At 42.2% G+C, this 23,933-nt stretch overlaps 1 protein-coding gene across 1 annotated transcript in view; it reads right to left on the reverse strand.

Annotated features, from left to right (window-relative positions):
* Nucleotides 1-14,396: 14,396 nt before the first annotated feature.
* Nucleotides 14,397-23,933, reverse strand: part of PLEKHO1 (pleckstrin homology domain containing O1) — a 96,610-nt gene continuing 87,073 nt past the window's right edge. Inside the window, exon 6 of the mRNA XM_069218222.1 lies at nucleotides 14,397-15,213. Coding sequence (XP_069074323.1) covers nucleotides 14,497-15,213 — 717 coding nt within the window. The 3' untranslated portion in view covers nucleotides 14,397-14,496. The remainder of the gene's footprint in view (nucleotides 15,214-23,933) is intronic.

The raw sequence follows: 23,933 nt of genomic DNA on the forward strand, positions 1-23,933 counted from the left end.
TCATAAGTTACAATCCTAATGTAGCACGGTGACCTATGAGCTGTCATCAAAGAGCTGCATGCAAACGGAATGGTATAGATAAGAATGTTATGTTTTTCCTCAGTCTTTAATTATCCTAATGTTGCTAAAAAAAGGTCCATTTTGGTTGAAATAAATTTTTATTAGTAAAGCCAACCCCAACTACTGTGATGCATTTTAAGTTCTGAGTTAGTGCTTCCCTAGACTACACACTTTTAAAATATGCTGCTGACTAGGATGTATGACGTGATTCCTACACTTTGGAATCCTCATTGTCTTATATAACATTTGCGACTGATTTACACATGTATGATTCATTGTCTCGGTATAATGTGTGTGTGTGTTTGATGTTTAGAGCTCTGACACCCTACACTGATATGAGTAGTGCTATAAAACAAATTAAATGCATGTGAGAGACAGGCTATGGAGAGATGAGGGGAGCTGTTGTAGGGTTGTAGTGAGGGAATCCATGGGGAAAGTCTTGGTGGGCGATGCCAAAAAAAGATTGTCGCACTGGGTGCCACCAGTGCTTAAGCCAGCCCTGATATTGCTCTGCCTACTCATAATTGTGCCATAAATTGTATGTTACAATCCAACCTAAAGACCTTCTGGTGGTTGTTGACCACCAGTCATGAGGTTGGCTTTCAGCTCCACCTGGTCTTGCAGCCAACACCCGTGCCTTAAATGGAAATATAAAACTGCAGTTACTCACTATTTACAGTAACTCTTTACTTCTAAGAATTGTCAGTAGTCTCCAATCTGAACGTTTTACAGTAGTGCTGAGAAAAGCAGGTACTCTCCCTTTCAAATTAGAGTGCATGCATTTAGTACAGCACAGTACCTGTCCATTTAACCAGCTCTAACCTACACCTTCCAAGTGAATAGGTGCCACATTGTGTCACATGATAACTTAGTGAAAAGCTGATATCACATGGTGAGCACACAATTGGCTGTAAACCTCTGCAGGCACCAGCTTTCCAGATAATTAGTTTGAGGCTCTGCTCAGCCGATGTCCATTATGAAGTATGGAACCTCCACAGGACATGGCGGCAACGTCAAAAGCTTTGTTTTTAGGGTCGAGCATGCAAAGCGCTCTGTCCCTGGTGTAATCTCTCTCTGGGCTTTTAACCACACCCATCGGTTTGATTGGCTCGTGGGCTTACCTTTTAAAATTTGCTTGATTTTATTAGCGAAAGGCATGCACACGTCATTCCTTTTCCAGTGTTTAGCGCTCCTTGAGTGCACTGGCCAACTACTGAAAACATACGAGGCGCTATATTTTCCGTATGGTTTCTGGACTCCTTTTTCTTTTTATTTCGTAGGCAGTGTGATCTTGCTGGATAGTAATCAAGCACTTTTTGAATGACATCAATCCTGTTATATGGATACTTGCACTTTTGTTGGTTACATGGATAATTGCACTTTTGCCAATAGGTTTCACTGCAAGCAAACTTCTGTTTTCTTTTGTGTGTCTGCTTCGTGCTCGTAGCTGCCGTCGGCTCTCTTATGTGAAACTGTTTTGCTTTTCAGTTTATGTGGCAGGAAAAGTCAGGTTAGGAGTTTAAAACTCTTAATAGCACCAACTCGAGCAAACATGAACCCATTGCATTTCAAATGCTTGTTTGTTTTGGCACAGATTTGGGGAGGGGGGCTTTGAGGCAGTGAATCTAAAGTAGTCTCCTTCAGTGCTGGGCACTAAGCCTGACTGCTTTAAGACCCGCCCCTTCCTCACACTGATGAAAAGGTTCCACGACTTAGCAGGTCTGCCTACCATGCTTGTGCTTTAAATTAAACATTATAGTTAATTTTAAAAAAATAATAGCAAAACGTGCTCTGATACGACCGGGCAAATTCTTAGAGAGCACGGTTGCGAAACAGAACCCCCCAAGGAAAGGTGAACAAACCCCATTTCTGTGCGAACAGCCAAGATTTAGCCTCAATTATAATTAAACCACAGACTATTTTAAATAATTGTCATTCACTTTTTAAATATACACTTCCGAACGCTGTGGCAGTCCTTTGTTTTTGCGATGCCATCTGCAGCGTGACATCCAAATTTCCCATACTGTGCACAAGCCTAGGTCATTATCCGTTCTGGAGTGGAAGGGAGTCCAAGAATTCAATTCATTGCCACTTTAACATAAGAATGGTTGAGGGAATAATCAGCAAAAAACATTGATTATACACAGGGACACTGCAATTATGCGATTGTGCGATTTCCACATAATTATACATTTAGTGTACATGCCACATAAACTGCTGCCTGCTGCATAATTAATTTGCGACTTTCAACCAAAAAATTATTCAAGCAACAACAAAAGAGCATTTTTAAAACCTTTGCTAAAGGTTAACTTGCCACCTTTAAGATCTGATTGCTAAGTTGCTAGCACTAATGGGTTGATATATTTACTCTGATGAGATTATTGTGCCAACATAACACAGTAGCGAAATAATGCTGTCGCAGAATGCACCAAATTAGGCCGAATAATTTAGCCAATCCAGCCTCATAATTCCAGTGGCCCTAGACATGTGCTAGACAAGCAGATAATACCAAATACTATCCATAGTGTGTTTATAGTCCTTTTACAGATGTCTAGAGTGTATCATGCCAATGCCATGATTTTACGTGGATGGCTCATGTAAGCAAAAACTGTGAGCATGCTGGGACGTGTTGGCTCATACATAAATGGATCAATGGAAAGCTGCCTGTCCCAATAAGACTGTACTGTTTGCTAAAGCAGGAAGGGTGAAAGGCCATCTTCATGACATAGGACAGGTGACAGCTATGCCCCCATGTTCCAAAACACCAAGGATTCAGAAGAGCAAGTCAAGCCACACAATCAAGTTAGGACTAGAAACCAAAAGCAACCCTGGCTAAAGAATCATACAACTCCCAAACTAGGCTCAGCGATGGTTTTAGGGCAAGGCAGTCTAAGCAACTTCTTCAGGAGTCACCAGCAGATTGGTGCCATACCACCCCAAAAACCAACAGATATGTACAGTGATGCTCTAACTCAGAAGGCTAGGTGGATCAACCAACAAACAACACAATTGAATGAAGACTTTCCAAGATCTGCACAAAAGCGGTGCACAATATCAAAATGATGGTGGGTAGCGCTATACAAATGGCAATAACTTAACATCTGCTTACAGACAGGGGGCGCTTCAGTTACTTCAAAATGTCTACCAGGATCTCCCAAAAGTCAGAGGAGGATAATGAGAGCGAAGGACCGAGAAGTGTTTTCTAAGATGGAATCTCCCCCTCTCTTAACCAAAGGTGAGAAAACTGTGTTTGTGTGTTTCACATAAGCTTTATTCGGCCAACAGACCATCAAAGCAATACAATACAATACAATATAATATAATATAATAATATAAACCATAATGTCATAGAAAAATTTAAAAAAAGAATGATCCATGTTTGCCCGTCTTAAAACAATTTCAACTCATTGTAAATAAAAAGTGCGTATGCGCCATGCTGTTGCTAAAAACTTACTTACTGCGTAAATTGTCACATTTGAATTGTGGCTTTTTAAGATCCGCAAAGCTAAAAAACATTTCCTTAAATTCAATTCCCTACAGATTTTATATATCCATTTAAACCTTGGGATTGAATAGGCGGGACAAAAAAACATAAAATGTTCTACTGTTTCGGAAGGAATGCCACATACAGGACAGGTATCAGAGCTTGACTTAGGTCCCCATCTGCTCGTTAAGGCCTTCAGGGGTAATGTTCCAAATCGAAATCTGGCATACAAACTTTTGCCTAACAAATCAGGTATTGTATCTAAGTATGGTTCAAACTCAGGGTACCATTTAAAATCAATAAACGAGTTAGTTAAATGACCATTCGATTTCTGAGAAATGTAATTATTACATATGTGGGACCAGTAAGCTCTCTTCAATACTTTTACATGGGGCTTCACAAGTTGCTGGGGATTCTCCCAGAAGTTCCTCAGTCCTAGCATGCAAAACCAACTAGATACATGTTTGATCCATGGTATGGACATGGAGTTAGAGGTTTTTAACAATTCTAATAGGGAAGACTTATATATAGCCAGTTCAGGAACTACCCAAAGCCTCACCCAATATAGTAGGGGCCGTAAGATAATCAAATCCGCTATACGTTTAAGCCCTAGATCTAAAAAAAGGGGGGTTAATGGGGTGCTAGTGGGACAAGCACATAGAGCCCGAGCAAAGCTATTCTCAATTTTAGTTATCCTACTGCTATCTGTCATGCCCCAAATCTCTGCACCATAAACAGCAGCACCCTGTGCCTTGGCCACATAGATCTTTACTGCTGGAGACACAACTTTAGCGATCGTATTCCTGTAAAGGCGTAATATGGATGCTGCTCGATGTTGCAAAAGCCCGCCACTCTTACCGACTTGTTCGTCCCAGAGGAGTGAGTCTGTAAGCCTCACACCCAAGTAGTCGATAGAGCTAACCTGGTCCAAAATAGCTCCATCTAACCTGATCGTACACTTCTTACGAGAGCCAGAGCGAAGCACCATCAATTTTGTTTTCTTCGAGTTCAGCTCTAAACCAAAATTCCAGCAGAATGATTTAAATCTATCCACAAGAATTTGCAGCCCCATAGGGGTCTTTGAGATCAATAGAGAGTCATCCGCAAAAAGAAGAATTGGGATTTTCTGATTGCCTAAGCTGGGAGCATCATTCTGGCATGTCATGAGTTCTTGGACCACCTCGTTAATGAATAAAGAAAACAAAAGTGGCGCTAGGACACATCCCTGACGAACACCTCTTTTAATGGGAAACTTGTTAGTCAGTTCGCCTTGGTTACCCCATCTTACTTGAGCGTATGTGCCTTCATGCATACGTGTTAATAAATGAATGATATCAGATGGTGCCCCTCTTTTGTGTAGCACTCCCCAAAGCTTGTCTCTAGGGACCAGGTCAAAGGCAGAGCGCAGGTCTACAAAAGTGACATATAGTGTTTGCTTTGCCAAGACTACATATTTCCAGTGTAGCACGGTCAACCTAAATACCTGGTCAACCGTGCTAACTCTAGAGCGGAACCCTGCCTGAAGTGGTGATAGGATCTGCTGCTCCGTCACCCAACTCGTCAGTCTAACTAACAATTGTTTTGCAAAAAATTTTTGTAGGTTGTCAATTAAACTGACCGGTCTGTAGTTAATTGGAAGATTTACGTTGCCCTTTTTATATATTGGAATAATTTCTGCACCCTTCCACGTCTCAGGGATCTGTCCTCCTTTTGCGATTTTGTTTGACAGCATATTAATATACCAGGTCCAGATGGGTAACTCTGATTTATAAAGGTCACCTGGAATTTTATCAGGGCCTGGGGCTTTACCTGTCTTTAGAGATTTAATGGCGTCTGCAGTTTCTTCTAGAGAAAAGCAAATATAGCTTTCAGAGTTAAATAGATTCCCACTGGACGGAGAAGTGGCAAGGTTAGCATTGGGTGAAATTGGGGGGTATAATCCCACTTTCTCACAATCGACAGTCCCAGTGGAGGCAGTTCCTTCGTACAAGAGAGAGAAATGATCCACCCAGGTACCAGGTTGAATATGGTTCCTTTGTATAAACCTACCCCCTCTCTCGTGCTTAGTCAGCAGTTCCCAAAAAAGCGTATTGTTGTTTGTTTTAGTAGCATCTAGCAAGTCCTGCCAAATAGCATCTTCCCAAGCTTTCTTTGATTGTAGGATTATCTTTTTATACGTGAATCTTGCTTGTTTGATTGCCCCCGTATACCCGGCCAGTATAGCCTTCCTTAACTCAGTCTTAGCCCTCATGCATGCATCATTAAACCAACTGCTGTTAGGTGAACCCCCATATTGCCGGTTTGCCGTGGCTACCTTTTTATAAAAGACACTTTGAAGTTTAACCATCATATCTTCGTGAATATCAAGAAGTGGAATGGCTTCTGGTTCGAAGTCTTCATAGGCTGACAGATTATCTAAGAACACTTGGTAGATCTTACATAGCAAATAGGGGTTTGACATGACTTTTGGCCACCTCACCTTTGTATAAGCATTGTTTAAAATAGGGGGAGGGGCCATTGATGTTTGCATATTCAAGGTTCTACCAAAGATATTCCCAGCAAGGGTGAGCAACAATGGAAAGTGATCACTCTCGCATCTTGAATCTACCCTCATATCTAGCAGCAATGGCCAAAGACGCACATCCACCAGAAAATAATCAATTACGCTGGCCACAGAACCTCGTAGGAATGTCGGTGCCAAGTTTAAATCAGAAGGAGTTCGACCATTACAGGCCCTTAGGCCAAACTTTAAGCATAGTGTAGCAAGCTGAGTTGCTACACGAGAGCGTGGAGGATAACTATCACCATCCAATTGTGCAATACCCCATAATTCGTCCTCATCCGCAGTTAAATCACTAAGAAACGCTGAGGGTTCGAAAGTGCAATTTACATCCCCTGCAATAATTAAATAGGAATTAGTTTGTAGCGTGTCTAAAAAGTCAAAGAGTAAAGTTAAAATGTGTGATTCTGTACCACGTGCAACAGAACGGGCGTAAACATTAATTAAGATTATGTTAAAATTTTGATTAAAAGAAATTTGTAAACCCATCAAGTCGGGACAATCAAATTCTAAAACCTTATAGTCACATTGGAGCTTTGAATTTAAAAGGATTAAAAGACCCCCTTTTGCGCGACCAGTTGCTTTCTCTGAAGGCAGTGCAGGGATATTAAATGAAAGAAACCCATCCATGCTTGGTTGGCCCTCGGCCCAAGTTTCTTGAAAGAGACACACATCTTGTGACTTTATATAGGCAACCCAGTCCACATCATCCAATTTCCTAGCAAGGCCCGCAAGATTCCAAGTCATAATGGATAACCCATTAGTTCCCAATGCAGCCCCATGTTTAGGGGATGGAACATCCTTATAGTTCGACTCGATAGCAAGGTACTTCTCTAATTTGTCTATTGAAGGTGCCACTAGATTATCCTGATAGGCGGCTTCCTGGGCAGACAGTCATACATGCCCCGGATGCAGAAAGACGCCTTCTTCCCTAGAGCCTCTCTCATTGGTATTAGCAATTGGGACAAACACAGGAGTCTGTTTTGGGTCAATTAAATTAGCGGCCAGCCTGATGCCTCCTCCTTTTAGCTCTTTGTGTTGTCCCTTGCGTTCAACAGAGTCAATAAGTTGGTCTGCCAAGAATTTATCGTGGAACACAATCATGATTACATCGAGGTTTGACCCAGGGGGACTCCATCTTTCTGTTTTTTGAATGTCCGAACGTATAATTGAAAGGCAACCCTGTCGATTGCGTATCCAGTAAATAACCTTATTAAGTCTAGACTCTTGGTCCTCAACAGACCTGGGTGGCAACTTTGGGACATTGCTTAGGAAAAGAGTGTTGGCTCTGTGTCTGGGACCAATACTATTAGGAGTCCCGCCTAAAGCACTATTTGTTCTTCGAGAAGGAAAAATGCAAGCTGGATCCTTAATTTGATGGTTGTCAAATAACTTCCTATTGGTTGACAGAGGGCTATCCCTATTTATCGGTAAATTGGAAGTAGGATTTTGCCTTGAAGCAGACTGACGGTTCAATGGGGCAAAGAGGCTTCCAATAGGATCTTCCCCGTTCGTTGTCTTGTCTCCGCCGAGGGGGATACTATTGCACCCAGTGAGTATATTTCTAGGGTTCATAATATAGGAAGGTATACTACCTTCAGCGACCCTCCTATGGGATCCAGCTCTCTGGGCGTGATTAATTAGCCCCTCACGTGCTTTAGTATTAAATGTAGCAGAATCAGCTGCCAAAGTCCCACCTGCCCCTTCTGCCTCTGTCTTCTGGCAAATGCATCCCGATAGTTTGGCCATATTCCCCTGTAGCAGTTTAGTTAGCTGCAAGACTAGATTCTTAATTTCGTCTACTCTCTGGAGAATTAAGGGCAATTTAGCTGCATTGTCAGACACATCAGAACACATGTCAGTAGTAATAGGCAGGGAAGAGGCAGCTTCAATAGCCCTAGCAGCTGTAAGAGGGTCGTGGACCTCAATCACAGCGCTTCCCTCAGACAGAAGCTCGAAACGATTTTTGCATGGAATATTAGGGACCAGCCTTATCTCCGGACTCAATGGTAGGGGTGTGCGTTCCATTTCCTCCATGTGCAAAATCTCCTGGGTTTGAAAGTGATTGGAGATACTGCTACCAGTCACGATACCCTGCAGGAAAGAGGGAGCAGTGGCATTAACAGCGGATGATTTCCCTGCACAATCTGTTGAACCCCCAGTATTTACTGGTCGAGCTTCCCTATTCTTGATAAAAAACTCCTGAATCGTTTTAGGTTGGAGTGGAGGCTTCTTCAAGGGCAAAAGGCCATGAGTGCCTAGTTCGCTGTTAAGTATAGCCTCTACCTCCTCGAAAAGTTGATCAATCTCATCGAGTGATTTCGATTCCCCTTGGGCAGGTTTAATAGTTGTTTTCCTAGGTCGTTTTTTCTGCTTTTTTATACCTTCCAGTGGAGCCGGCGGGCCAACAGCCTTCCTTTTCCCCATAATTCTAAATAAAAACAGCAGATACAAATAATTAGAGCTGAGGTTGTTACCGGACTCTTGGCAGCAAAACGATCCTTCTAGCAGGTATGTTGTGGTTTGTGTCAAATCAGGTCCCAGAATCTGAGTAACAGAATAGAGAGACGGAGCCCAGCCCGGCCTCAGACGATCAAAGACAGGCGTAGACGGGCCCTATGTTTGAGAAGGTGTCCGGGTGGGTAGATAGTTATCAACCACTGCCCAGGGGCCTTGGGAGTCGGGATAAGAATGATATAATTCAGGCCGACCTCCTTTGGCCACACGATGTGGGTTGACAAGGCTCCTTCTTTTCAACAACTCCTTGGCAACAACGTGCTTCCTGTGTACGAAAGGGGGGTGGCCCAGCCCGGCCTCTTCCGGGCAAGGACGGGCCCGCCCTTGGCCCGGGCTTTGCCCGGGCGCCGCCCGCGCGCGTCCCGCGACGGCGGGAGCGCTCTTCCAATTTAAAGGGCTCCTGCCCTGCCTCTCGTCACTTCCCCCGGACTCCTGGCCAATCAGCGCGTCCCGCGACGGCGGGAGCGCTCTTCCAATTTAAAGGGCTCCTGCCCTGCCTCTCGTCACTTCCCCCGGACTCCTGGCCAATCAGCGCGTCCCGCGACGGCGGGAGCGCTCTTCCAATTTAAAGGGCTCCTGCCCTGCCTCTCGTCACTTCCCCCGGACTCCTGGCCAATCAGCGCGTCCCGCGACGGCGGGAGCGCTCTTCCAATTTAAAGGGCTCCTGCCCTGCCTCTCGTCACTTCCCCCGGACTCCTGGCCAATCAGCGCGTCCCGCGACGGCGGGAGCGCTCTTCCAATTTTAAAGGGCTCCTGCCCTGCCTCTCGTCACTTCCCCCGGACTCCTGGCCAATCAGCGCGTCCCGCGACGGCGGGAGCACTCTTCCAATTTAAAGGGCTCCTGCCCTGCCTCTCGTCACTTCCCCCGGACTCCTGGCCAATCAGTGCATCCCGCCGAGAAAACTGTTGTATCTACTAAAATTTAATTTGCAATCTCAAACTTCTAATTTTGTTACTACCGTAAGAGTTACTGGAAAGGGGCACTGGAATCATGCAGCACTCTAAGATTAAATTATGCAGCAAGTTTGATCAAAGTATTCAGACTTGAAAGACCCATTAGGTGACAAAGAAAGATAAACTATGTGAGAAGGAAAGGGATATTATCGATAGTAAGATAGATAGATAATCAGTGAGCCTGATAACTAGTGCCCCAGTTTGGAAGTGATAATTATCACACCTGATAAAATCCAACACTGAGGTTCAGGATTTATCAGATGTGACGATTTTTGCTTTCAATGGTTTTTGCTGGAAAAATGGGGCATGTCATGCACATTTTTGTACTTTCAGCCCTCAAACCTAAAAACTGGGTGTCTGAGTATTTACTGGTCATTTTTCACCTATTAAATTCTGGCAGGTTTGACTTGCCAAAATGTACCAGTAGTTGCTGACTTTAAAACACAGTTACGTACTGGCTGCAATAATTATCTCACAACGTACAATTGTTTGTGTAGGGATCAATATTTAGTGGGATATTGTCTAACCAGCAGCGCACCTAAGATTCCTTTGGGAGTCTTATTAATATTGTCTGGATTTTATTGGAAATAAGCTAAGCTGCCTCCATTGACCCTATTCCTGCCCGTTTAACTACATGTGCATACCTAGTGTTAGAAAGCTCATCATAGTAGATAACTGCAAAATATTCAATAAGAATTTCTTAATTTTCTGAGACACAGTACTTTTTGGAGAGTTCTTGAAGGTTGAATCACCGATGATAATGGTGTGCGGCATAAAAAAGGGAAGAAGAGATCAAAAGTCTATTGCTGCAAAGATTCCACACACTGGTTGACATCTAGAAGTTGAGAAGATCAGTTTGAAACTAGTGATATATGTTTGTCCTTCGCTGCCGTCTCTCAGGTTTCTCTTCTCCATGCCATAAAGGATCATGATATCACTGTTTCAAGCAGAGGCTGAGCGTAGTTTTGCAAGAGCAGTGGCAGCCAAAGGGTGACTGAAAAAGGGGAGTACTACTAGAATATCAAGTTTTAAATATTATCCTTACAAAATAGGTGACCCTGGGTATCGACTATGTAAGTATACATTTACCGTTCTTAACACAACGCATTTGTAGCTTCATGCTATAATCCTGTGTGTGTGTGTGTGTATATATATATATATATGTGTGTGTATATATGTATATATATGTATATATGAACACTCCGTGCAGCGTTTCCTTGCCGCACCTTATCGCCAACGGTGCCAGTCCTTGATGCGCGCCACCGCGTCTCAAATCCAACACTTCCTTAAAATAATTAAGGCAGGACAGCACTCCACGAGTATATAAAAACTTGTAGTTTATTTTAAAAAACAGGAACGCGTTTGGTAACGCCGAAACGCATTCCTGTTTTTGAAATAAACTACAAGTTTTTATATACTCGTGGAGTGCTGTCCTGCCTTAATTATTTTAAGGTAGTGTTGGATATATGTGTGTGTATATATATATATATATATATATATATATATATATATATATTTATATGTATATATATACTCACACATATGCAAGGTCCATAGCTGTGGAGTTACGAATATGCTTGCTTCTCTTTATTATTTTAGTTGATATTCCAGAATTAATAATTTTATAGGATTATAGTTTTGGTGTCACTATTGAGACTTGTAATGCAAGGAAGGTTTTAGTATAGGATAATCTCCATATTGGCTTGTACCCAATAAAGGCTATTGTGACAGGCCAATAGGCTGAGTATCATTTCTGAAATAATCCAAAATTTGATTTGCGCACCATTGGGAAACTCAAAAAGTCAAAATGGTTGAGATAAAAAAAGCAAGATAATTGTTTGCCATTCCCTGTTGGTGTTGCTGCTATAAATAGCTAGACAGCCATTATTACATAGTATGAAATTAAGAGCACCGCTTTCCAGAATGGCTCCAGGAATATCTACTTTTCCCTTTACAACTAAATCCAGCAAGGTACTTTTTTGGCTTTATTGACCACCAATCCATGTTGTAATGCTGCTAAGCATGAAGCAGACACAATCCGGCACTCTGCATGTTAAAGAAAAAACATATGTATCAGGCACATCACAAAACGATGTACAATGGGACAATGTGTGCTGTTTTTTAAAGCTGATTGCATGTTAGAAAGAAACACCTTCATTCTATGTTTTTTTTCGGCTTTGGGTTATGGACTAATTTTACATTCCCTAAAAGCAATGTAGCTACGGCAGCAATGCTTAATTTATTTTTTCCATCTTATCCGGTGAGTGAAAAGGGTGCACAGCAAAACTACAAAATTCCATTTGCAATAGAGAGAAGGATCGCAAACACCGATTTTCATGTTTTTTTTAACACCAAGCACAGCAGCATCGTCCTAATCTTCCTTGCGATTTAAGGGTTTTTATACAGCTTCAGAATGTCGCCCTCTGGCCACTTCTGGTTGCTTAGAATAGTTTGTGGTACAGCTCGATCAATATCTTGTCATGATGTGTCATATAGATCCTAGAGATAGGGAGAGAGGAGATCAGAGCTACATCTACAGAAATATGGCAACGCTCCTCTGTTGCCAAGTACTGGTACACAATCAGACTGCCTAGCGCTGTGCACACATTTGCACTGTAGTGAAAAGTGTGTGTTTGATACCTAGCATGGGTTTTGCAGTGGATGGTACTGGTCCAGTCAAAAATAGTATGTCCAGACTAACTATAAAACATTTACCATTTTGTATGTTTGCTGTACAGTGCAGCACACATGCACAGTTTAGAAATAAAAACATTTCTCCTTTGTGCCTGCCTTGAAGAGGCATATATTTATTGTCTACCTTGAAAAGTAAGTAGGCCTCTGAGTAAAAAACCATAGATGTTTGCGTGAGGGTGCCTTGGTTCGACCAATTATTCTCCCCTTTGATGCAAAGTTATGCAAAGCAATGCAAAGTGCTACTTTGTGTTACTTTTTAGCAGCTTTCAAACTTTGCTGGACAGTAATGGTTCATCAAGATTTTGGCAAACTGGGGTCACTTTATGTGAATTCAAACCAGCATAAAGGCTTGACAAATCTGTCTCTAAATTTCACCATTAAACTCTACCTGTTTGGTTTGTTCTTTTATTAGAACACAGGAAGGTTTAGAGTCCCTCTGAAGATAGTAGAATGCCAATAACTGCTGGTATAGACCTTCTATTCTCTGTTTAATTTAGAACATTCCACCTTCAATTAGTGGAGTCTTCTAGAAACATTGTAGCAATCCTCCCAGGTATTAAAGGCCCTCTCCTTCCTTATAGGCCCGCCTCTGCGGCTTGGACCTTTATTTGGGTAGAGGCTCTTTAATAATCAGGTTCACACTCAGCAGCTGGCTAACAATGAACTCTGGGGAGCATTTAAAATCTCAGTTTATGGATCATTTATTTGCAATTTGACTGCATGACCAATAAGAAAACAGCCAATCCAGCTTGTGTTTGCTGAGCAACTGAAGACCCGGGAATTCCATGAGTAATTATCCTACTAATGGTTAGTATTTATTTCTTCTCAGTTCTCCTGCTGTGCAGCAAACGCTAAAATGCCCTCGTAACAGACAAGAGCTCTATAAGTTATTTTTAAAAAGAAAATAAAAAAGAGAACAACCTATCCTTTTTCGATTTCATGGAAATCAGGAAGATGACAACAGCTAACAGGCAAGAAGAGGGAGAGATGAAAAATCAGTCCTAATATGCGCCTGCCATTGGATTTCCTGGAAATACCTTCTAAGAATTGTTAAGAGTGAATGATTGTAGTCTTTGTTTTAGGTGCAGACTGCTGAGTATAAAGACCAGTTAGATCAGTGGGAAACATCATACTTGAGTGGGCAGGATCACAACGATCGTATTTCAACTACAATCATCGGTGAGTACACATGGGGATTCAAGAATACATCACCCAACCAGCAATCAGGAATAGCTTCTTAATCAAGGCGTCCGGTTGGAGCCATCAGTCCTCAAACTAGGCAACTACTACTTCAGTAAAATAGTTGACTGCATTAACCACAATGACACTGGAGGGTATTGGGGGAGGTGAAGTGTCTAGACCTCGAACTGTTACATTTTCATGTGGAATTGGGGCTTAATTATAGGCGATGTGGATTGAGGGCACCCCTTCGATTGTGCGATTGCAGCAGAGGGTCAAATATATTAATGAATTACTAAGAGCACCAGTTTACCCATTCATCTTATTATTGTAAAATCATAGTTTCTAGTCTCTAGTTCTGCTTCTGTTCTGTCTAATACAACTATGTAATGTGTTTGTCCATGCCTTTGCTGCATTTTGTTTGTGATTTAAGGCACAACACCCCTGTTTCAATGTGGCTCCACGCATTTACCATTATTTATATAGAGAAAAGGTCTTTGAATTATTTCATGCCTTCAACAGATAAGTTGTAAGCCATGACATGTCAGGAGTATCTTTGCATCTGTGTTAATACTGATTCATGAGATTGTATCCAGGTTGATGATATCGACCCACAATAATATTGCATCTTCTACACTGCCGACCACTGCTTCGTCAAGGTGAGCAGATAATTACTATTCTCACACATATATATAAAGTTACATAGGCTTACTACATAGTACCCTTGTCTCTTCGACGAAATCAGTGTAGCCACAAGCTAACAAATATCTCAGTCACTCTCACCATGCAAAAACTTTGGATGAGGTTATTCACCTTTATCCTGGGAAGAAGTGGAAACAGTGCTGATATCATGAATGGCAGACAAAATGAACCAGCTCTTACTGCACAAAAATTAAGATTGAGAGATATCTGCTGAAACTCAAAACTTAGTTGATTCATTGAAACACGTTGTAAATTTTAAATTCCTTTATTTCTCTATTAGGTACTGAACCAGACATCCACGCTCACGGTGTACTGTTCTCATCAGCAGCAGGGCAAACACTCGCTCTCACATGAAACTTTTTCTATATTGGGGGCTCTGTTTGTGTCTCGGGTCTGATGGCTGCTGTTCCAACTGTTTGTACAGGTCCCTAAGCCCTTTAATCTCCTCTAGAACCTTCTGGGCTTGGCTCCAGCTAGAAGTGGCCTCCTCAAGTAGCCGTTCCGTCTCCTGCAAGATGCTTTCACAATCTGGCTTGGAGGAGTTCTCCTTTGTCTTTCTCCTACCCTCCCTGCATGTCTGTGTCTCCGTCAGCAGCCTCTGAGTTTTTTCCATTTTGAGTGCAATGAGTTCCTGTATCCGTGAAAGCTGCCCAGCCTCTGTGGTGTTGAGGTGGGCCTCAACACTCTTTCTCAGCACTGCTCTGTGGGCAGAGTCCGAGCGAGAAAGGATTTCCTCTAAGGAAGCACATTTGTTCTTCTCAGAGTACGAGAGCTTTTTGGGCACCTGAGGGGTATAGGTGGTCCCCTTGTCTGTGGAGTCACTGTTCTGTAAGCGCCTTTCCCAGGAAACTGGCTCTCTCCTTGGAAGACTGGATGACCGGTCCTGTTCCAGTGGGCGCACGTTCTCGGAATCAGACCGGCGCCGAGTGGAGGCCAGCTGGGCCACAGATTTATCCAGATCCACGCGGAAACTCTCCTCGCAGGTCCCGTGGTCCTCTGAAGTGGCATCCTCCTCTTGGATAAGGTCTAAGGTCAACATTCCATCAGAGTTTGAGGTAGATGCCTATACATAAACAAATAAAGAGAAATGTAATTTATATTGAGGAGCAGCGGAGAATGTCATATACACATTTCAAAAAGAAAAGGCATCTCAGCCTGTACAATTTCCATCAATTGCTAGCGAGGGAGGCACTTGAAAGCCTAATTAAGGTTTTGGCAATCAACAAATTAACTGTATTGCCCTTGTGACGTATGGAAAATGAATAAAGAAGGAATGAAACCTTATTTAGAAATGTGCACAATCACTTTACATTGGAAGTCCATACATCCTTTTTTATACACCTTTTACAATATACCCTTCTAATAGAGCCATTTCTTTATGTATTTATTTCTTATGTAGGGTTCGCACAGTTACAGCTCCGAACCTAATAGCAGCAAAAGTATTAAGAGGTGGAGGCTGTGTGCTGATGCATTGTGGGTTTCTGGGTATGTGACCTTAAGCCATGGGTACTCACAGACATTTCGCCAGGGGCCAAAAAGTTTGCTCAGTGGTATGACTGAGGGCTGCACTGATGCCAGCAAGAGGGTAGAGGGGGAGTAAGACAAGTGAAGCATGTTCATCTATTGGATGAACTGATCTAAATAATGTGGAGCCAGAAAACCTGGGATTAATGCTGGCTTCCCCACTTTACCAAATGTTGCAGTCCTAGGCAGTTGTTTTATTTCCCTTTCTCTCCTTATTCATTATCACAAACAAGAGGACCTCAAAATGTATGACTTCAGGATGTGCACTGTATGAAACCTTCCCAGGTATTTCACTTAATACTCTATAATGTTGTTCATGTATAATAGCAACCCAGGCCACCCAAAAGGTGCACATAACAACTGACTTGACTTTTAGTTCACTATTGTCATTGTTGTCAGGGTGAAGGGGAAAGCATGAATGTTTGAAAATTATAACTTAAAATAATTTGTAATGCACTAATATAATCTGATTTACAAAATTGAAACACTTCTGTATGTTAATGTAGTACAGTTTATTGAATTTTTAAGAGACTTTATAATAATTTTACAGATTTGTGGCAAAATATCTTTGCAAATGTATGTGTTCCTAAAGTTAAGGAGTGCAGAACATCCTAGTCACTTCCTTTCTTTAATTAAAATTAACCTTTAAATGATTGCCCATTTATTTACCTTATTTTTAATGTTATTGGTGAGTTGAATAAACAGCAGCCTCCAGGGCTCTACTTTGATGATCACTGCCTTAAGCCATTCTGTCACACTCGGTTGTAGAACAAAGACCTTAACAAAATAAATTTGCAATATTCTGATCCCAACACTAGATGGCAGGTGAGTGAACAGCCTGTGATCTAGAAAACCACGTCACAAAAAGGTAAATGCTGCACCTATGCATTTTGGTTGACGGTAGGCAAACGTTTAGAAGTGCTATTTAAGGCTGTGCCTAAGTGGGTTTCTTCTGGTTTTCATCAGCTATGATGCCAAGCAATATCCTACTCACATTTGGAAGCTCCTATAACGTGCTTCTTGTGCACGTCTTATTTCTTGAATATTAACTTTAAATTGAATCTAAGTACCACAAAATCCCCTGCTCATCCAAAAACTACACTTGGGACTGTATTTGCAGCCTGGCACCCCGTTCTTTCAGGAGAAGACAATAACCACCCTTTGTACAAATGGCACTCACTGGTTCTCACACACTCTCAGAGGTAACTTGTCTTTTTGTGAGCACTTCCCCCACTCTAGCCGAAGTCGTTTTCGTCTCTTCCCCCTTGTAATCCTATATGTCCCTAGCCCAGGTCTATGTACCACGACTCTCAGTGAGTTGTCTTACAGTGCCTACAAACACCGGGTTCCCTGTGCTGCACTCATCTGGAGGAAAAGGGAAACCGAAATTCAGGAAGCTATGCTGAAAAGGTTAATCAATTAATGGAATAATCAGACGAGGCAAGTGCCAGCCCAGGATTGATAGTGTATAAACAGCACCACAAGCACTTCTTTAAGACATCTGAAAACACCATATAGCAACCAGGTGTGATAGTATATATCATTGCCCCTAGAAAACCCACCCACCCAGCTCATCCTCTTTTGAGTATCTGTAGTCCAAATCTGTCAAATTGAGTATAGAATCATGTCGGTTTGAGGGCTGGTGGCAAAGTAGGGAGGCATCAATCCTTGCCTGACCCCCATCACAATCTGATGCCACCCGCAAAAGCATTGGTGAGGCTTATGGGGAGGCGCTGTGAAGTAATTAAGGATCCTTGTACTCTAAGGCCCAGCACAAGCTCTGCAAAATGATAAGAACAGGGTAGGAGCAGTCTGAAATTGCTTCTTTCTGCTCGCTAAAGGTAGAGGACCGATAGGAGAAAGATGCGACAAAGTGCCTGCTTCTATTAGAGCCTTAGAACCAGCCATAGCGCGCTCTTTCTACCGGCCATTAAAGGCCCGCTACCGCGTTAAAGGCCCGAGCCGAAGGCGAGGGCCTTTAACAAGGGAGAGGGCCTTCAATGGCCGGTAGAGCCCGCTACGGCGGGTTCTAAGGCTATTAGAACATTCGGACACTCGGGCAGAATGTTCTATTAAATAAAACAAATTCCCCTCGGGCTCCGTGAGTCTTTGTTCACAGCTCTTGCTGTGAACAAAGAGAACATTGGAATGTTGGCTCCGGGCTTTTACCGGGCAGTAATTAAGACTTAACAAAGGTAAATAGCCTGTTTCTAAGTGTTCCCATATCTATAATAAAAGGCACCTGGGGTACAACTTACAAATCAGAGCAGAATAAACTGATATCACCACCACTCTTCTGTTACGAGTCAGAGCTTCACCTCTGAGATAATACAATGTTCCATGTCCTTCATCACCAGACAATATGATCTTTGGCTGTGTCAAACCGACAGGGAGTCTAAAGATTCACTGTTACACCATTAGCGTGGCAGAAAGCTGACTTGCAGCGATTGTAAGACGATAAATAGTACTCAACAAGAAAACAAAATCCCTAAATAACTTAGTAGTACTCCAGATCACTGTTCGATGTTTGTATTAGTTGTCCTTTCATCTTTGCCTCCTCTCCATCCTAACATATCGGAAAGACTGCTGCAGAAGGACTAGGGTTCTCAAAAGGGAGAGCAAGGATTACAATTTCTTCTTTTTTCAATACCTTGCTTTTTATCAAGTTCCTTTATACTTCATACCCACTAGTCCTGCAATTACCTTCTATGTCAAAGGCTGCTGTGATCAAGGTAGCAGCCTTGTTTTCTCAAGACGTCTAAGACATCTCCTCTTGGACTTGCGCCTTAGGGACCTTTTTAAAGTGGTTTGCAAAAGAGATTATTAGATGCAAGGACAAGGGACTAAGAAGATCATTTAGAGTTTGGCAGAGAGGTATCAATGCTATCAATTGACTGTGCTCCTGTCCCCAACAAAATTGCAGTTCACCCTCTCTTTTACTCTTGACCTGGTGGCCCATCCATCAGTCTGCTGCCAGAACACAGTGGTGATGCACCCGCTCTCTAAGGCATGGTAACTGTCACTTCTTTACCATACTAAGAACCAGCAAGAGAAGCATGTAGGTCCCTAATAGGGGAAATGTCTAATCGCCCCTATGTGCAGGGAGAAAACCTCAGCACATTAGCACCAATACATTTGTGTTTTCTGAACTTCCTCTCTGACAGTTTGGCTCACAGACCAAAACACTTTCCAGAGTGAGCACATCAAACATGGCACCAACTTGGCAAAGGGTTACTGCCTTCAATGGAGCCACAATAGCAGCCGCTCCATTGAAGGCACAGAGATTCCTGCCAGGCGGGTAGGGATCTTAAATCCGGAAGGCAGTCCTCCTCTAGGGGAGTGGAAGCCACAGCCTCCAATGATCTTTCAGGTCAACAGGCTGATGGCCAAACTGTAAGTGAAGCCCTGAATCCCTATCTGGATACCCTATGAATGACTGCTGGATAGTGTTCTTTTAACTAAATGATCACCACTTTTAAAGGTGACCGACCTTAGTTACATTTGATGTAGTACCCCCTTGATCAATGTTAAATCATTCGAACTTCCAGGGCCTTCCTAAGAATTCCATAAATAATTGCCCTGCATGTGCCAGCAATAAATAAAGCAGAGTGTTCAACTGGCATTTCTACTTGGCCTCACAATCCAATAACCATTGCATCTACTAACAAAACCGTAATTGATAGAGGTATGAGGATTGGATTCCGTTTAAACGCGTCATTCTAATCCTGCTGCCTAATTGAACAGATGAGGGTAATGAGTACAGCACAACCCATTGAAAACAATTGTCAGTCATAGAAGCTCTTTTGACAAATACGGAGTAGACTGAGGGTTGAGTAAGTTGTGATTTTGAGTCCATATGTGCATCAGTGGTTTCGAGGTCCTTGAAAGACTAGGCTGGTTTGCAGTAAGAGAAAGGAGAGGCAAGAAGATAAGGTGGGATGAAATTCGATTCTCAACTTGTGTAGTTTGGTTTCATTCTCAACAGACATTGGTAAGTTGACAGGTCTGACATTGGCTGACAGCCCTTTTGGCTTTTCCAGTGCTTGTTTTGCCATTGTTTTTGTAAAAATGTATTTTATTTTGTGGATCTGCGAGGTCCCAAACATCAAAACAACATAAACATTGGCTAAAATAAAATACAAAATGTGTTCTCAAAAGGCGCACGTTCTCATAGTAGTTCCTTGCATTTCTATGCAGATATGCTTATTGCGAAAGAGCAGAATGCCCTCACTCACAGCAATGTCAACCAATGCCAGACCTATTGTCCCATGCTGTATTTTCCAATGGGCGAAAGAAATATGTGAATGACACAAGACAGACCAATGTATTTATATATATTTTTTAATAAAATCAAAATGTCTTGGCTAATACCTGCCCTATCCATTATAGCTGCCTGCATGAAGGTAGGAGTCTTTCTTGGTCAACTTCCAGGTTCAGCAGAAAAAAATATATACTCTTCCTATTGCCTGCTTTTTTGCAATTGCTTGGTGTGTACGTCCTTCCACTATCCTCTCCCTGACAGTCAAGGCAGCAAGGACAGAAAGTAGTAGAGTGGCAGGGTTGTTGGATGACTATGGCAGATTAAATTGGAACAGCTGCTGTTGTATGTGCAAGTGGAACTGTCAAGGGATCCTCCGAGCGTATCTACAATAACTACTCAGGTGCTGTCGCAGGGTTGCTTTTAACGCTCAAAATCCCTGGTTCCACCACACTGGATGCCCAGTCCTTGAGCGTCACACTCTCTTTCTTGCTTAGAAAATAAAAGTTCCTTAGGCACTGCCAACTCACAACGTTTTGGAGCAAGTAGCAGTGGATTTGGACGTTCATGGGCCTTGTGGTGCCTAGGAATGGGCCCAAACAGTTTTTATTTCGAGTTCCAGCCATTTCTGTATGTTTCTCATTTGGAGTATCTCACTTTAGTGTCTGGGTGCCCTAGCTTTGTTTTATCCCTTTGGCTGCCAAGTATAGTCTGTCCCCAGGGCAGCAATTGGCAAGTCCACTTCTCAGAAGACAGGTAACCCCCTTCAGACTGATCGGTTCAGCGAGTCACTAATGCTAGCCTCCTCTGTTCTGTTTATACCACAGGATGACATCCTGGGTTAATATTTACAAACAATGTAGATTGATGTGAACAATGAGTAGTAGTTTTTGTTAATTTCTAAGTGACATTATTCCTGCATCTAATCACAAATATATTGTACTGTAGTAAACGTCTTAGAACATCCAAGTCTTAAGGCCTCCGCTGGAAGAATAGAGATATGGTTTATTTTGATTGTGGCCAACCTCAGACAGCTATGGAGCATTGCTACTCGCTTTCCCTTTTAAACCAAATTGTTAGGAGATTAAAAGTAATTCAAGCATGCATATCTGCCTGGCATACATTTAATTACATTGCAGCTGAGACTTGCTACACTTCATGTCTTTGTATTTTTCTTGACGAAGACCGGGCGAAAACATTATTTGATTGGAAACGTTGATAATCTAACCTTTTGGGTCGTCCGCCTTTATATAAGAAGCCTTTGGGAAGTCGATGTCCGTGTACATTTAAATCAGAAGCTTAAACCTGGGGCGATATATCTCCTGTATAGTGACGAAAAACAAAACAAGGTGTCTAAAAACTATCCGTGTGATGGACTCGGAAAGATGGCGCGAGCCTGGCTGAGAGAAGTAAGAAGCAGCATTAAGATCAATACTGGGCTCCATCGCTTACCTGGCCAGCGGGGAGTTTTCATTCACCCGCCAGCACAGGAAGAGGACTTACACTGCAAGACTGCTTGATTTTGCTCAGGATTCAGCTGAGAGTAAACGTATGGAATGTTTTTTATTCATAATTTATATAGAAAATATATGATTTAAAATGCATGGGAAGAATACATGTATGAATGTCCAGAACAAGCTAGTCTAGAAAACGTTTTTTGCACCGAAATGTGTTGACAGGGAGTTGACTTCATAATCTGCCAGCACTGAATGACTGTATATGAGAAATAAATACATGATTGTACAGTGACATTAATTGGTAGATATGTATAAGTTGTACTGCAAGTATTTTAGCCTAGTTTTAAATTATTTTCCGTCACTGTGATGTTTGATTCTTATGGTGCTCGATACATATGTAAAATAACTCAAAAGAGGGTTTTTATTATAATAATTATAAATATATATTTTTATATGATACCCATACGTTAACATACGGAACATACAGTGTTCATATAATTTTCTAAAAGCACAGACGAAGAGTATGTGTGTAAAAGTGAATTTGTGTGCTTAGTACAGATTTTAACCTAATGGAGCATTTTCTTTAGTTTTGGTTTACAACCCTGTGCACTTGGTTAGTTGGATACCTCTCATTGACTACTCAAGATCTGAAGTAAGTCAAGACCATTGGATTTTACTAACAGTATGTACAGAACATACTTACTTAAAGGGGCTTTCTGCCAGCCCTCTTCTTCTATTGGTCCGTTGTTGCATCATTCACATTTTCTTCTGCCCACTAAAGCATACAGCATGGGGCAGTGTGCCAGGCACCTCAGCTACAGGCTAACTTGAGTGATGGCATTCTGCTCTTCCACAGGAAGTGTTTCTCTTCAGTGCCTCAGGCTACTACGGCAACATTTGCTTTTTGACACCCAAAAATATTTTTTTCTTTTAGCCAGTATTGTTTTATATTGTGGGGCCCAACTGTTCCCACTAGCAACAATGTTTTACAAAAACTATGAGCCTGATTACGACTTTGGAGGGGATTACTCCGTCCCAAATGTGATGGATGTCCCGCCCGCCGAATTACGAGTTCCATAGGATATAATGGACTCGTAATTGGGCGGGATATCCGCCACATTTGGGATGGAGTAATACCCTCAAATCGTAATCCAGCTCTATGACAGAACAGAACAAGGATTAACAAACCCAAAAGACTGGCGGCTATCTTGGCAGGTTGTGAATCTTTCTTGTCTGTCTCTTGATATATTTATTTGTAAAATAACGTGTGTAGTTGTGTTTCAGAGACCCTTGTCTCTGATTTTATGTTAAATGCAAAGCATGCTGACACCCTCCAGGTAAACAGCAGCGCGATCCAAGATTAAAGCATAAAAAAATTATAAGCATGATTTTGACTTCAGTTTTCCATCAGCGAGGCTGCAGTAGAAAGGTCCACCAGCGAACTCTGTAAAATACTTGTAAAAGGCCTGCAGAGGCACATTGAGCAATATAAGCCTTCTGACAAATTGCAAATCATTCATGCTTAAGGAAACGAGCTTTTACCCTAACATAACGTTCTGCAAGAGCAGTTTAAAGCAGAGGCAAGGGACAATTAATTAGGAAGCACTATAAAATCACTAATGCATTTTAAACAAGGTGGATACGAAGGAAAGTACGTCCTCCCCTGCACACTGATCTTCAGTCTTAATGCATCAGCTCTGTGAATATCTTGCACCTAGTATGTCATATCTATGCGAACAGCCATTTAAGCCTCTCCGAAATATTAGAGCTGGAAATAAGAAAGAGAAGGGCCAGACAGACTTAGGAAAATGAGTGGCAGTAGAGACAAAACAGATGACTTATTGTCCTTTACCTACCATTAAAGACACAAACTACCTTCCCGTTGCAGTTTTCTACACCTTAACCTTCATATGCCCGATTACGAGTTTGGAAGAATACTGTGCACCAGTTACAGGAGACTGGAATTACGGATACTGGCTGGAAGCTCCGCATGGAATTTCTTCAATTATCAGTCAGACCACTTGTAATAGGGAATAACTGTACGGACCAGGAATAATTATAGGATGGATTTCTGTACGGTTTCCCCAGTTCCAAGGGAGTTAACATAGATACTTACCTCCAGCTCTAGGCAGGTAGTGATGTTTGCAGGACCTCTTGGTGGGGGGGAGATGGAGGGGAGAAATGCAGGGGTGAATGTTGTCTGGCAGGCGCAAAATTATATTTGGGGGCAGACGAAAGGACCCAGGCTGCAATGCTTCCCTTTTCATATGTGAGCCAGATTTTCCAGTAGGCGCAATCAGCCACTGTGTTCCCACACCTGAAAAATCATTTAACATTGTGCATCAAAGCACACATCTTTTCCACACAGGTCCTAAACAGGACTAGAATGTCAAAAGTACTTCCACACACCCATAAAGGCTTAAATCTCCTTGCATACCTACTGCACGCATGCCGAATATCAAAATGGCTCAGCTGTTTACTTCAAATAAACTGAATATCTAGGCATATTGGTATATGGAATCAATGTACACAAGTACACTAATG

The sequence above is a fragment of the Pleurodeles waltl genome, chromosome 12 (assembly GCF_031143425.1).
Source record: "Pleurodeles waltl isolate 20211129_DDA chromosome 12, aPleWal1.hap1.20221129, whole genome shotgun sequence".
NCBI classification, from domain to species: domain Eukaryota; kingdom Metazoa; phylum Chordata; class Amphibia; order Caudata; family Salamandridae; genus Pleurodeles; species Pleurodeles waltl.